The 13,678-nt window shown below is 36.5% G+C and overlaps 1 protein-coding gene across 1 annotated transcript in view; it reads left to right on the top strand.

The window, feature by feature from the left end:
* Positions 1 to 13,678, top strand: part of dpydb (dihydropyrimidine dehydrogenase b) — a 157,911-nt gene that overhangs the window by 124,558 nt on the left and 19,675 nt on the right. The window contains exons 18-20 of the mRNA XM_042771862.1: positions 2,302 to 2,422; positions 3,851 to 3,970; positions 12,004 to 12,146. Coding sequence (XP_042627796.1) covers positions 2,302 to 2,422; positions 3,851 to 3,970; positions 12,004 to 12,146 — 384 coding nt within the window. The remainder of the gene's footprint in view (positions 1 to 2,301; positions 2,423 to 3,850; positions 3,971 to 12,003; positions 12,147 to 13,678) is intronic.

The following is a 13,678-nucleotide window of genomic DNA, read 5'->3' as shown; positions in this document are numbered from 1 at the left end:
GGGTAAGATGCACAATAAAGTTTCTTGTGCAGCAATTACAGAGCGAGGCACAGAGGCTGCGTTTCAATCAAACGTGATGGGCTACAAGAAGTTAGACAATAGGGCTTTTCCTCAAAAGCGCCTCATTTCTATCTCTTTGTTTGCTGCTTTGTGCTCATCCCATTCCTTTCACTCACGCTGACACTTTTCCGCCAAAAAAAGGAAAGAAAAAAAACATAAAAAAGAGATGTTTTATGGGCCCACACATGCTATGAACAAACATGCTCACATTCAGAGGAAAACAGAAATGCCCCGAAGCATCGTATTTCCAACAGATGTCTGAGGAGCCCGGAGCCTGGTACGACAGAGGCACATCACATTTCCATTTGGCACATCTCAGCCGTATCTCTGAGTTATGACAGTTTGCGCTACTCTCAAGATGCACGCCATTCAAATCTCATTCATTATGAATGCCAGTGATTTGGAGGGCTTCCATCACGTTGCTCTCCAGAACCACAGCACCAACAGAAGAGGAGATATGGCTTCACTATAAAACATGCTTTATTCTGCTCCAGATGTTGTGAGAGCTGGGTTCTTTACCTTCATTTAAAAGTTCTTAGGGACTCAAGCTGTATCCGATTCAATGTTTTATTTTTGTCTTTCTCATTACTTTAACAAGTGACTAAAAAGTAGGATCTGCCAGATCTGACTTGTTGCATTCACATTCCTGCGGCTTAAAGAATTACAAGGGGTATAGAGGAGATCAAGACCCCTTTTTAAGTCATAACCCCTCTAGTTATCTAGAGAGTGGAACCCAACCACCCCTCGACGTGTCATATAAATTCGTTTTTACAACAGGTCATCACCTCCATAACATCAGATTGATATTGATTTAAAAGAAATAACAAAAACAATAAAAAAAAGCTATAAGCTGTATATCTGTGGCAGATATCTTTAGTATAGCATGGGGTAAAAACAGATCTTGGTGAAAATGAAGAAACAGATATATATATATATATATAGTTTTACCCTTTTATATATATATATATATAATATATAATATACATATATATATATATATATATATATATATATATATATATTATACTCAATTGTTTTCTTATTAATAAGAAATGTTTCTTGAGCAGCAAATCAGCATATTAGAATGATTACTGAACTATTTCTGAAGACTGGAGTAATGACTGCAAAAATTCAGCTTTGCCATCAGATGAATAAATTAAATTATAAAAAATATTCATATAGAAAACAGTTATTTTACATTGTAATAGTATTTCACAATATTACTGTTTTACTGTATTTCTTACCAAATAAATACAGCCTTGTTGAGCATAAGTGACTACATAAAAAAATAAAAATAAAAAATCATTGAAAAATCTTACCAACCCCAAACTTTTAAATGGTCTTATATATACTGGGTATAAAAGAATAAGATATAATGGGAAAATATAGTAAAAGTAATGTACATTTTATTTTAAAATTCTATTTTAAACCAACATACAAAATCACTGCTAGAGATAAACATTTGTTTAACTGGACTTTGGAATCAAAACTTTATTGTTACTAAGATATAACACTTTTCCTTATGTTTCAACAAGCCCCGGTCTCCCCTGTACTGGAAAGCAGATCTTTTGAGTATTTTGTAGAACCCCTGAAGCTTTGTTATAATTCAAACATCAGAGAACACATACATAAAATGACTGCAATCCTATCAGAAAGGTGCACATGCAGTATAGATTTTTTTTATGCCAACTGAATGAGAGGAAGATGAGAGGCAGAATCAGCGGCACTAAGAGACGGCTGGGAGAAGGGAGCGGGAAAAGGCAGCCGCAGAAGTGAAAAAGCAACATGAAGGCAGCGATGTGTTTCAGACGACATGTTCAGACACAACAGTGTTTTCCTCCCTGGCCACATCTGAGAGAGTTCATAAGGGGATCGCTAAACCATTTGGAGTCCTTGGTGTGTGTGTGGGGGCGGTAAAAAGAGAGAGACTGTATGTGAGTGAGGAAAAAACGAAGAGAAATTGAGAGAAAACACATTTTGAACATTGCCTCTGAGCTCTGTGGCCAGTGTTTGGTGAATATTTAGGGCAGCCTTGCTGTTTTAAAATGGACCGGCAGATGAATGTGAATGAATGAGAAATGCACCTCAAATGTCCCAGTTTTTGCTCTTTGTCATTTTCGGTTTGGCCTCTGAGACCCTGAATTAACAGCTAAAAGTTCCTGGTTGTCCAAAATGAATGTCAGAACAAGTCTTAAATAGCTGTTTTTCCTTTTATCTTTCTGTGATGCCCCATCACTCTAGGACCCTGAACTGGTGAGGAACATCTGTCGCTGGGTCAGAAAGGCCACCACCATCCCCTTTTTTGCCAAGCTGACACCCAACGTCACCAACATCGTTGACATCGCCAGAGCCGCATATGAGGGTATGAGCACCAGTATGTGACAGCAGATGTAGTGATTTTGAGTGCATTTATAGGTGATGTGTGGATTCTCTAAAATAATATGTGGATAACGATGGGAGGTCTTCTAAAAAAGAAGTGCATATATAAAAGTTTGGAGTCTGTAATGTATACAGTAGGTATATATATATATATATATATATATATATATATATATATATATATATATATATATATATATATATATATATATATATATATATATATATATAATTTTTTTTTTTTTTTTTTTTTTTTTTTTTTTTTTTTAAGTGACATACAGTATGCTCACCAAGACTGCATTTAATAAAAAAATAATGTGAAATACTTTACAATTGAAAAGATTTTTCTTTACGGTCAGTTTTAATTAATTTAATGCATTCTTGCTGTATAAGTGTTAATTTCTTAAAATAATAATAATAATCATTTTACTGACCCTCAACTTTTGAACAGTATTGTACATTCAACTCATTAACCTAATCAGTGATTTTTAGATTACATTTTAATTATGATACGCACACCATTTTCAGATGGAGGAAAGCTTTTTTGAATAAGATTCTATTGTTTATATGTTCTGTGTACAGCTATTGTATATGCTTGTACAGTCCTACGTGGTAATTAGCATATTCTTCATGCACATTTTTCCTGATATTCTCTTCTGATCACTCATGCCATTTATTACACTGCACTTTAAGTCATTTAACCCTATCATTCATTCTCATTCATGTTCTTCACAATAGAATTCAAGAGGGTGAAGGATAAATTGTACAATATAAGCCAGTAACCTTTTTTAAATATAAGATTTGCTGAGTTTTGATTTATGTCCATTTTGTTACAAGCTCCTCCTGGCTCCAAATTTGTTTGATGTCTTACATTACATTACATTACAACTACTTATTTTTATATCTGTTACTCTCATGGACACATACAGGTATATAACAAAAAAGTGAATAGATAGCATATATTCTGACACATACTTTACATGACACATACATAGATCAAAACTACTTTCCAAATAGCACATCTGAAATATTCTTGTACATGTAAATTTATTCACATTCTTCACATGCATAACTAAAAATCATTTGAAAAATGAAATTAGCACATACTGGCGTATCAGTGCTTGTCACTTAGAGTATGTATAAGAACATTTTCAAGTCAGTTTGTGCTTTGATAAATCTTGATTTGTTCTTGCTTAACATAGAATCACATCTTTACAAATTAGCATCATAATGTAATTATGCATGCATTTTATAAATGAGGACCTGGTAAAGCTATGCTGATCTTTTTGGCAGGATTAACAACAGCGCTGTATTTCTGTTTCAGTGTTACTGGAACAGTGTCTCAATGTAATTTCATCAACAAAGTGTGTCTGGTTCAGGGTTTTGTAAGAACATCTGTGGTTGTTTGTAGGCGGGGCAGATGGGGTGACAGCCACCAACACTGTATCTGGACTGATGGCTCTCAAAGCAGACGCCACACCCTGGCCTGGGATTGGCAGAGGCGCAAGAACTACATACGGCGGTGTTTCTGGTAAGAGAGAGAGAGAGAAAGAGAATGAGAGAGAGAGAGAGAGAGAGAGAGAGAGAGAGTGTCTGTGTGTGGTGTTGGCCGGCGCACTGGCTGCTGAGATGTCTAGGCTTGCTCTGGTCAGGTCCTGCCTGCACAGACAGATGGACTAGATCAGGTGTGAAGGTACTAGGCATGCTCTCTGCTCTCCAGAAATGGAGCTTCAGTGTAAGAGACTTATAGTAAAAATATATAAATCCAGCTTGAAGTACAGAAAAAAAAAAATTACATTATTTCTTTATATTTACATAAATTAAATTAATTTAAAGAGACTTATGCTTAAAGCAAGGGGAAAAAAAATAGTAAATTGTTTTATTTAAATAAACTTAATTCAAGATTCAAAATGTCCAGGGGGAATATATATATATATATATATATATATATATATATATATATATATATATATATATATATATATACATATATATATATATATATATATATATATATATTTCTTTCTTTTTTTTTCTTTTTTTTTGGGGAAAATTTTAAAATTTAAATATCCATAAAAAATATATTTTACTTGAGAATAAAAATTGCATAAGACTTTTAAATTCAATTCAGTTAATCATATAATAATTACTACAATTATTCTTCATACATTAATGGTAAATTGTGTTTTTAGTGAGGCTTGTGCTTAAAACAAGAAAAATAAAATTTGCCAAAGGAGTAAGAGATACATATATATATTTGTAAACAAGATAAATACTAATTAAGAAAAATCTTATAGTGTGATAGATATTACTGCAAATGTGTTTGTCATGTACATTTTTAAAACTCCCACGTTATACGATTACAGTGTGTGCATTTAGAAATTATTTCCATCAGTGTTCGGAAAGAACATAAATGTCAATATGCGTCTGTGCGCTTACTACTAATAAAAATAATCTCTGTGGTCACACATATTAAACAACTTTTAAAAAGCATGATTGACGTATGTGCTTTATAGTTTCAGCTGTGTACAGTGGAGTGTGTTAAAGCTTCACCTCAGTACACCTCTCCCTTCTCACTTCAGCTGAGCTGCCACAATGTCTGCAGAGGCAAGGACAGGGTCAGAAACACGGCCTGCATTAAAAATTTATACTCATACTTTTGATACTCTACCTAATGCAAGCAAAACTGACTGGCTATCATATTTTTCACTTTTAAAGTATTATGGGCCTCCCCGTGCAGCTCTCCCATAGGACCCAGCCTTGCAGCAATGGTCTAAGACTATGCCCGAGACCAACCTATTGATCAGCAGGGCCCTGAAGGGCCCATGCGGCCCCACATATTTTATCTGCTCCCAGTACAGTAGCTCTCCTCAGACTTTTTGTTTCAGAAGCACATACCCAGAGCATAAAACCATGTGCAGAGCATCCAGGGGCACATAAATGTGTGCCGCCCTGAGCTCTCGGTGGAGCTGGCTTGATTCTCTAATGTATTCAGTAATTTAATGTTTAACTCAGCAGCAGTGGCCAGGTTTAAGGTGCTTTGATTTATGTGGCAAGTGGCATAAACCCTGAGTGTGGAGGAAATCAATCTTTTCTGAAGGTTTTTTTTTTTTTTGCCTCAAAACTTTTTAATCACAGTTTTTTTTTTTTTTTTTTTTGTGTAATACATTTTTGTATTAGCCACTAATGTTTATTGAAGGGATAGGGAGGGTATTTAAAACTTTTAGACTAATTATAACTCATTAGTTGATTATATGTTCAAAGGCTGTTACCTGCTCAAATTTGTTCAATAGTCTAGATCAGGGATTTTTCATTAATATAAGGTTGTAAGAGGTTTCTGTCCATGCAAAGGTCCTAACAATAACTTAAGCAGGTTGGGTTAGGGATGCACCAATCTGTCAGTCAAGAATCGATACCGGCCGGTAAAAGCAGTTTTCTGCACTATCGGCCATTGGCCAAATGTTTAAAAACAGTGAATGACTAGGGCAGAATATAATCAAAAGAAGGCAAAAAAAAAAAAAAAAAATGTGTGTGAAGAAACTGCAATTCATGTGTGAAGAAACTATCTCTTGTGTAGAATTTAGGGCTGTTGAATTAACGCAATAATGCATTAATCTCAACCTCACTGCACAAAAATAGAACAGTTAATGCTAGTTCTATTTGACCCTATGAGTCACCTGTAGTTCAAGCCAGGGTTTCCAGGTCTGTGGTTTTTCCCTTCACATTCCCTAAACATTATTCGTAGCGTGCCTCCTATCCAATAACTGCAAAGAGCTTTGTTACTTCTGATAAGATAAGTCTTAGCTCTCAAATAATGTCCACTTCCTCACAAAATTCAAACAGTAAATGCTGTTTGACGCTTTTACAGTAAATGAGGTGCCACAAATCGCTTTAGCGATTCAGTTCAGCAGCAGCACAAGTCATCTCTTTCACTTTAATACAAGTGATAGTGCAAAATAAACATGACTGAACATCATAAGGTATGTTGAAAGATACAGAACTTAATGAAATGTATCATGTAACCACTCAGTCAGTGTTTTAACCAATAAAACAACTTGTGATCAATGCCACTTAAAAATGCATTTACCTCAGGAAAGTTATCAAGTGTGTCTCTTCAGAAGACTTGGATTAAACCACTCTTTATGACCTCTTTATAAACTTTTATAAAGTTTTTTGACATAAATCTTTCAGGTTTAATTAAAATATCTTAATTTGTGTTCTATGAGTCTTATGATTTTGAACAACATTAGGGTCAGTAAATTATGACAATTTTAATTTTTGGGTGAACTATCCCTTTCTTGGTGGTTTGGCATGCTATGGGGGAAAAATACCATAGTAATATATTTGTATGGTTTCAAAGAATGCTGTTTTTGATTTATTATTTTTATTAAAATTTTTCACAAAAAAAATATTTCTGCCATTGTAATTTTTCTATATATATACATATCCTGTGTGTCATAGTAACATATTATATAGTATGTGTTGCTTCAGATGCAGCTTCTGTGTCATCCTTGCAGTGTAGTGATAGCTGAAAATGTTTATGTGTGGAGAAAAACATTGCTATGTTTATGATTACATTAATTTCTGAGAAATGATTTAGGTCCAGATGGAGCCAATACGGAGTATGGATCCAGGCCGCAGTCCGGTAATTGCTGACCTCTAGTCTAGATCATATGGTCACTTTATTTTTCCCCTGGTTGAGCCTCCCACTGCGATTCCATTTAGCTGGCAGCGTGTTCCTCATTTGATTTGTGTTTTAATGATTGGTCATGCCGACCGACTGGTCTGTTGTCACAGATATATTATTGCATCCTTTTCATTGTGTATGGAAAACCATGTTCCCCAGACACCCTGGGAGCATCGGGAGGCGTAATTAACAAAGAGCTGCACAGTCATTCTCGTCTCTTATTTGCTTTTGTTATCTGGCCGGGTCTTTTTGAGGCACAACACATTTGGGTGAAGATAGAAATCGTAGAGGATGCAGAGACCCCACGCTCCATCTTGCGCTGTGTTTAGAATTATTAATCAGAGAGTCTGGCATCGGGAGTGGACGCCTCGTGCTAACAGATGCCACCCGATGACCTCACTGAGCTGTCAATCACCACAGCACAGGACCAGACTGAGGATGGCACTCGTCCGGAGCTGTGCTTGCTCACGTTGGCAGCTGTGATAGGACCTGCTTAGAGTAATGAGGTATTGATGAAAGATACAGAGTGCTAGCGGGTCCAGAACCGTCTCAAAGCACAGACTGTGCTGTCTGTAAAGCACAAGTGTGATACTGCTGAACACATGCAGCCTAGAGAAAAAAAAAACAGGACTAGGATAAGTGGAGCTCACTATGTTAGGCATGTAGGAAGTGCTGAGAAATTATTTTAAAAATATAATTTTTTAAGTACACTCTTAAGAAAATTGCATAAGGTAGAGTATCAAAAGTATGAGTATAAATTTTTAATGATGTGAAATTGTAGCAAAAATGACAGTGTTCTAACAACAGTTAATAGCCGAATACATTAATAAATGACAATGGACATTGAACATAAATAAATGCTTAAAGAAATAAAACAAAATAGAACATAAAAAAGTGTATTGAAGACCAAGCTCCAGTTAAATATCTTCACAATCCTCTTTGATTTCTTTAAGTTAATCATTATCTGTATTTTGTTGTGATTGAATGGCAGTTTCTCTCTGCAGATGATGAGGTTGTAGGATGTGACAGCATCTGAAATGCACAACTGAGTTTAAATATACAATGTGTCTATGTGTTTATAAATGCCAAAAGTAGTATGTGAGCACTTTACAATGTTAAAAGTAAAAAGTAATATAAAGTCAAGGGATAGCTGGGTATGTTATGCATAAACCCTTGTAATACAAAAAATCAAACAAAATGGACCAAAAATCCAATATCTTTGTTACTAAGTATCCTTAACTGAATAGAGCTGGTCACACTTACATGTTCCCTTAAACTAAAAAGAGAAAAAAGACATGGGAAACAAATTAGCATTTGGAAGTTATAATTTATAGACATTTTAAGAAATAAATTATTTACCTGTTTAGAGTGTATCTATATTTTGTACTTTTGAAATCACTTCGATATTTGATTGTAGTGTGACACTTGAATAGTTTAGAAACTGACCAGTGACCATTCATGTCAAGTTTGTTTTAAACATGGTTACGGTTATAACATTTTTTTTTTTTTTTTTTTTTATTGCTTAATGTGAAATACTCGCTCTTCACCAGGGTGTATGATCATGATGGCTAGTTACATTTCACATTGAAATACATTTAATTTGCAGTTTTAGGTCAAATTCACAGAAAAATGGGATTTGACTTGTTAGCTCAACAAGACAAACATGATTTAGAGTAAACAGTATATGTATGTCATGATGACAAGTGAAATATGCAATTACAGTGAGTAAAAGGTGTTTTTTTATAATTATTATTATTAGGAATATAATTAAATAAAATGCAGGTATTCTGTTTGAGTTAGTGTTTGAGTGAAGTACAAATGTAGTGATGAAGTACAATTACTCCAGTACTAAAACCCCATGCTCAAGAGACAATATTATGGCACTTTTCCATTGCGTGGTACAACTCGGCTCGGCATGGCTCGGCACAGCTCGGCTCGGCACGGTTTGCATTTCCACTGCTGTTTAGTATCGCTTTAGAGTGGGCGGGATTATTCACATGTAGTTATAGTTGTGCTGCCTCTACTGCCACAACTCCTAAAAAAAACGTTTTCATTCCACGTCGCCCAATCAAGCTCTCACTGGATCCACTCCTCTCCTATCAACGAGAGGAATGTCTGTACTTCCTCAACAGACAGCGAAACAGTTACGGTCGATCCTTTGCAGGCTGTGCTGATTTAAATCTAGTGGTTCTGTTGTGTTTGTGTCAAAAGTTCAGTGACGCAGGTAAGAATGATTCTCTCCTGCCAATCCATGATAAGCAGAGTTTACAAGTCATGCTTTGGTAATGGAACGGTTCACTTGGAACCTCATCCGAGGTGGTACTAAAAAAAATTACCAGGTACCAGATACTGTACCCAGTGGAAAACCCCCCAAAAGTGAGCTACGTTTAGCATTAGCCTGCATGTGTTGCTTTTGACATGCAGTGAACATGTGCCGACATCTTCACCTCAGTTACTGGTGCCAAACAGGCGTGAGCGACCCTGTTTGTCAAGGACATGTTGGGGTTGTCAGAGCAACAGGAGCTTTCAGCGTGGCCGATGTGAAGTGCAGGGAAGAGCAGAGCAGAGCCAGTGCCACAATAACATCACAACATCACAGGACTGAAGCTTTTCTTGAGTGGAAGTGTGCTGCCTGACAACATTATCTGTGTTGGCTGCCATTGGCTGACAAGTGCTTTGATGGCTCTCAACCTTTGTTGTACAAGTCGTGTCCATATTAATGTGATTGTGACATCACTCACGGTACAATAGCCCATTGCCGGAAGAGGTGTAGCAGATGTCTTACTGGGACATTATTACCTCAATACATTTGACTAACACAGACATTTAAGAATGATGTGTTCAGAGCTCCAGGCTCTTGACTTAAGCTGTAGTGAGCCGAACCCTCATCTCTAAATCACACCCAAATGGCTTTCATTGCGAGCCGAGTGATGTCGTCTTATGATATTAGGTTGTCAGAACAGAGCAGAGACGACAAATTCTACCTGATGTGCCATCCATTTAACCAACAGGTGGAAGAGCAGAAAAAGTGAGGGCAGCAGGAAATGCCAGAGGCTTAGGGAAGCGTCCATATGCACATAATTAACCATGTGGCATGGGGATGCAAAAAAAAAAAATGTTCCGTGATTGAATTTATCTCCCCAATTTGGGAATAGTGTAGGTGATGAGGATCGTTTAGCACGCCAGAGTGGGGCTTAAAAAGAAAGCTGTCTCAAGCCATCAAATGTTGGAAGTGGAGTTCTGAGCCGCGCAGGTGAAAATAATGTGGACAAACGTACGGCTGTGATCAATGAATGGGAACCTGCTGGGAAAATTAGGTTAAATGTAATGTGATAAACACTTCCATCTGTCTGACTGATCAGAAAGCCACTCGGATTTCATTAGGGAATCCTGCCATCCTGAAAGATGAAGAGAGAAAGCACGAGGAGGGTCGTGCTACTGCATAGGTGAACTCAGGCACCTGTAGACACAGTCGCACTGATCCCAAACCCAGTGAACTGCCTCGCTGACAGCATCCTAACCAGTATGGGACCTTGTAAGTTACTGGTATGAAATGCTCTACATAGGCAGCACACAAACAGCACTCCACTCTGGAGACTTGACTTACAAAAAGAGCACTGCAGAAATGAGCAAGAGGGTCTGGCTGCAGACTTGCACTTGCACACTCAGACTTGCATTTTAAGACTTGCACTCTCAAACACTTCCGCTTCCGCTTGTGACATCACTTGCAGTCTTTATTTTATATTTTGTTCTATTTATTTATAATCTTTTTGTTTGAATCTCTCATCATTTTACAACAGCAGCCAGGTGTTGAAGACAAGAAAAAAGAAACTAAATTACGAAGTCGCTTGCAATCGCCACTTCCACTCTCAGCTACCTGCGACATCACTTGCAATTGTTGCATCTCAATCGTGCGTCAATCAACACAATCGGAGTGTTGCCAATGACGCTGTGGTGGTGATTAAACAATTAAAACTAATTTAGTACCGTAACATACAGGGTCCTGCAAGAAAAAGACAAGACCCACAAATTCGCGGCCACAGAACAGCAGAATATGAACACAATGCACAAAGTCTCTCATTAAGCGTTTTCCTCCCGTAGAAAACATAAACACTTAATATGGCTTAATGGAGTTCGTGTCAATGAAAGCAACAGATATGCACTGCACTTTATTCATCATTTCAGCTAATTTCAAGATCAAAGACCGCAATAGGAGAGAGAGCAGCATCAGCACTGGAAAGATAAATTAGGTTTACTACTTTTAATGAAGATGATTGTGTGTTGAGCATCTGTGACTTATTTCTTTCAGTTTCATTTGCAGCAGTTTGTGGGTCGGCTTGCTGAAAATATACTCAGCTACTCATCTGCGACGATGTGTGTTGCATTAGCTCTGTCTTATCCAGGGGCGTGTTTAGTGTTTTTGGAGGCCATCTGCAAGTTGTCCCGTGGGGCCCCGTCGGTAGAAATCACGTTCCGCAATTGCATGGTGCATAAAAACACACTACTGGTCATATCTTGCTATAACATGTTGTATATCCTATAACACGTGCTCACATGAGAAGTAAAATTTACATATGTGGTTTCAACACCCAGATGCATTACACTTGTCCAGTTTCATCTGGAATGTATCCCAGACCACCTCCTGAAGTGGTTTGAGTGATCAGATTTAAATCTCTAAAGCATTTCGGAGGACATTTACACCTGTTTTTTCATGATCGGATAGTTATCTGATCAGAGAAAACACATGATGTGACCAGATGTAAACAGGCCCAGTAAGACATGCTCTGATCACAAGTTGGATTTGTAATCTGTATGAACCGATTTTATATAATTATTGTTTTATATGTAATAATGTTTTCTCTACTGTATTTGGATAGGTAATGCAATCCGCCCCATAGCTCTGCGAGCGGTGTCAGCTATAGCAAAAGCACTTCCTGGATTCCCGATCTTGGCTACCGGTGGTATTGACTCAGCCGAGTCTGGATTACAGTTCCTCCATGCTGGAGCATCTGTCTTGCAGGTAACCACTCACATTCATCACCAATTACTGTACCATTCACCAGTAACTGTTGGATATGAACCTCTTGTTTGCCAGTCTAGACATGTAACCACATTTGTACCACCCCTCAGCCTCATATCGTCCCCATTTGTAGGACCACAGCTTGGTTAAAAATATATTATTTTTGTTTCATACAATATGCAAGCCTAAAGTCTGGGTTTAAACATATACATAAAGTAGTCGGTTCTAATCAATCCTTAATAAGGAGTCTACAAATGGCTACACTCACACAGAGCTGCTACAGCCGAGAAGCAACAACAAACTGCAAATTGCAATTTACAACATGGCTCTGAACAAGTTGTTAGTGCAAATAAACCCATTATCTCAACATGATACCACAGCCTCCGAAATCTCTTTTTGAATAAATAAATCAAAACACTCTCATTATGTGCAGAAATAACGTTTCACAAGTGCCTTGGAGTTCTGGGGGGAAAAAGACTGGAATTAAAACATTTTAATCACACCCACATGTAATAGCAGAGTGCTGGCTCGTAGTAATAGGAGAAATTGTAAACTAGCCAACTCCTCACTGCACTACATTTGAATCAGTGTCACCAGTGTGTTACAGAAACACATCGTAGCTCCATCTCCTGCTCGAATTAGATTAGTCCAATGAGCTGCTCTGGTGAACAATGTTAACCTCTCACAGTCTCACAAGACAAACAACACATGTAATAGTAAGTAAATAAGAAAAGTGTTATTTATCTAACACTTCTGGAAACAGAGTACACTGCCGTTCAAAAGTTTGGGTCAGCAAGATTTATTTTTGAAAGAAATTAATACCTTTATTTAGTAAGGATGCATTAAGTTGATGAAAAGTAAAATGACTATTCTCTGTTCATCAGAGAATCCTGAAAAAGGGCATTAGGTTTCCAAAATTTAGGTTTTTAAAATTGATAATAATAAGAAATGTTTCTTGAGCACCAAATCAGCATATTAGAATGGTTTTGGAAACACTTTGCTTAAAGCCTTTTGTATAATGCATTATAAAAGTCTTTTTAATGTATTTATTATGCCTTGTAATGCACCTTATAATGCATTGATGAATATGAATAATCGTAATCACAGTTCATACATTATAACACTGATCAATTCATTGTTACACTATGCATTTTAAATTTGGTTATAAATATTTGCAGCAAGATATGATGTATTACAATGCACATTGTGAATAAGTATAATGCATTATACCCATTAATAACCGTTTAATAATACATTATACATAAAGGCTTTAAGTAAAGTATTATCATGATTTCTAAAGGACCATGTGACATTGAAGACTGGAGTTATGGCTGCTGAAAATTCAGCTTTGCAATATATGAAAATAGATAACATTTAATCAACATATTTCACAATATGTTTTAACTGTATTTTTGGTCAAATAAATGCCAAATAAATATATATATATATTTAAATTAAAATATCTTAAAATTAACAAAATAAGCATCAAATAAAATATAAATAGATGACAAAAAAATTCATACAACTTTCAA

The sequence above is a fragment of the Cyprinus carpio genome, chromosome A2 (genome assembly GCF_018340385.1).
Source record: "Cyprinus carpio isolate SPL01 chromosome A2, ASM1834038v1, whole genome shotgun sequence".
Taxonomy (NCBI): Eukaryota; Metazoa; Chordata; class Actinopteri; order Cypriniformes; family Cyprinidae; genus Cyprinus; species Cyprinus carpio.
This window is presented reverse-complemented; position numbering and strand designations above follow the sequence as displayed.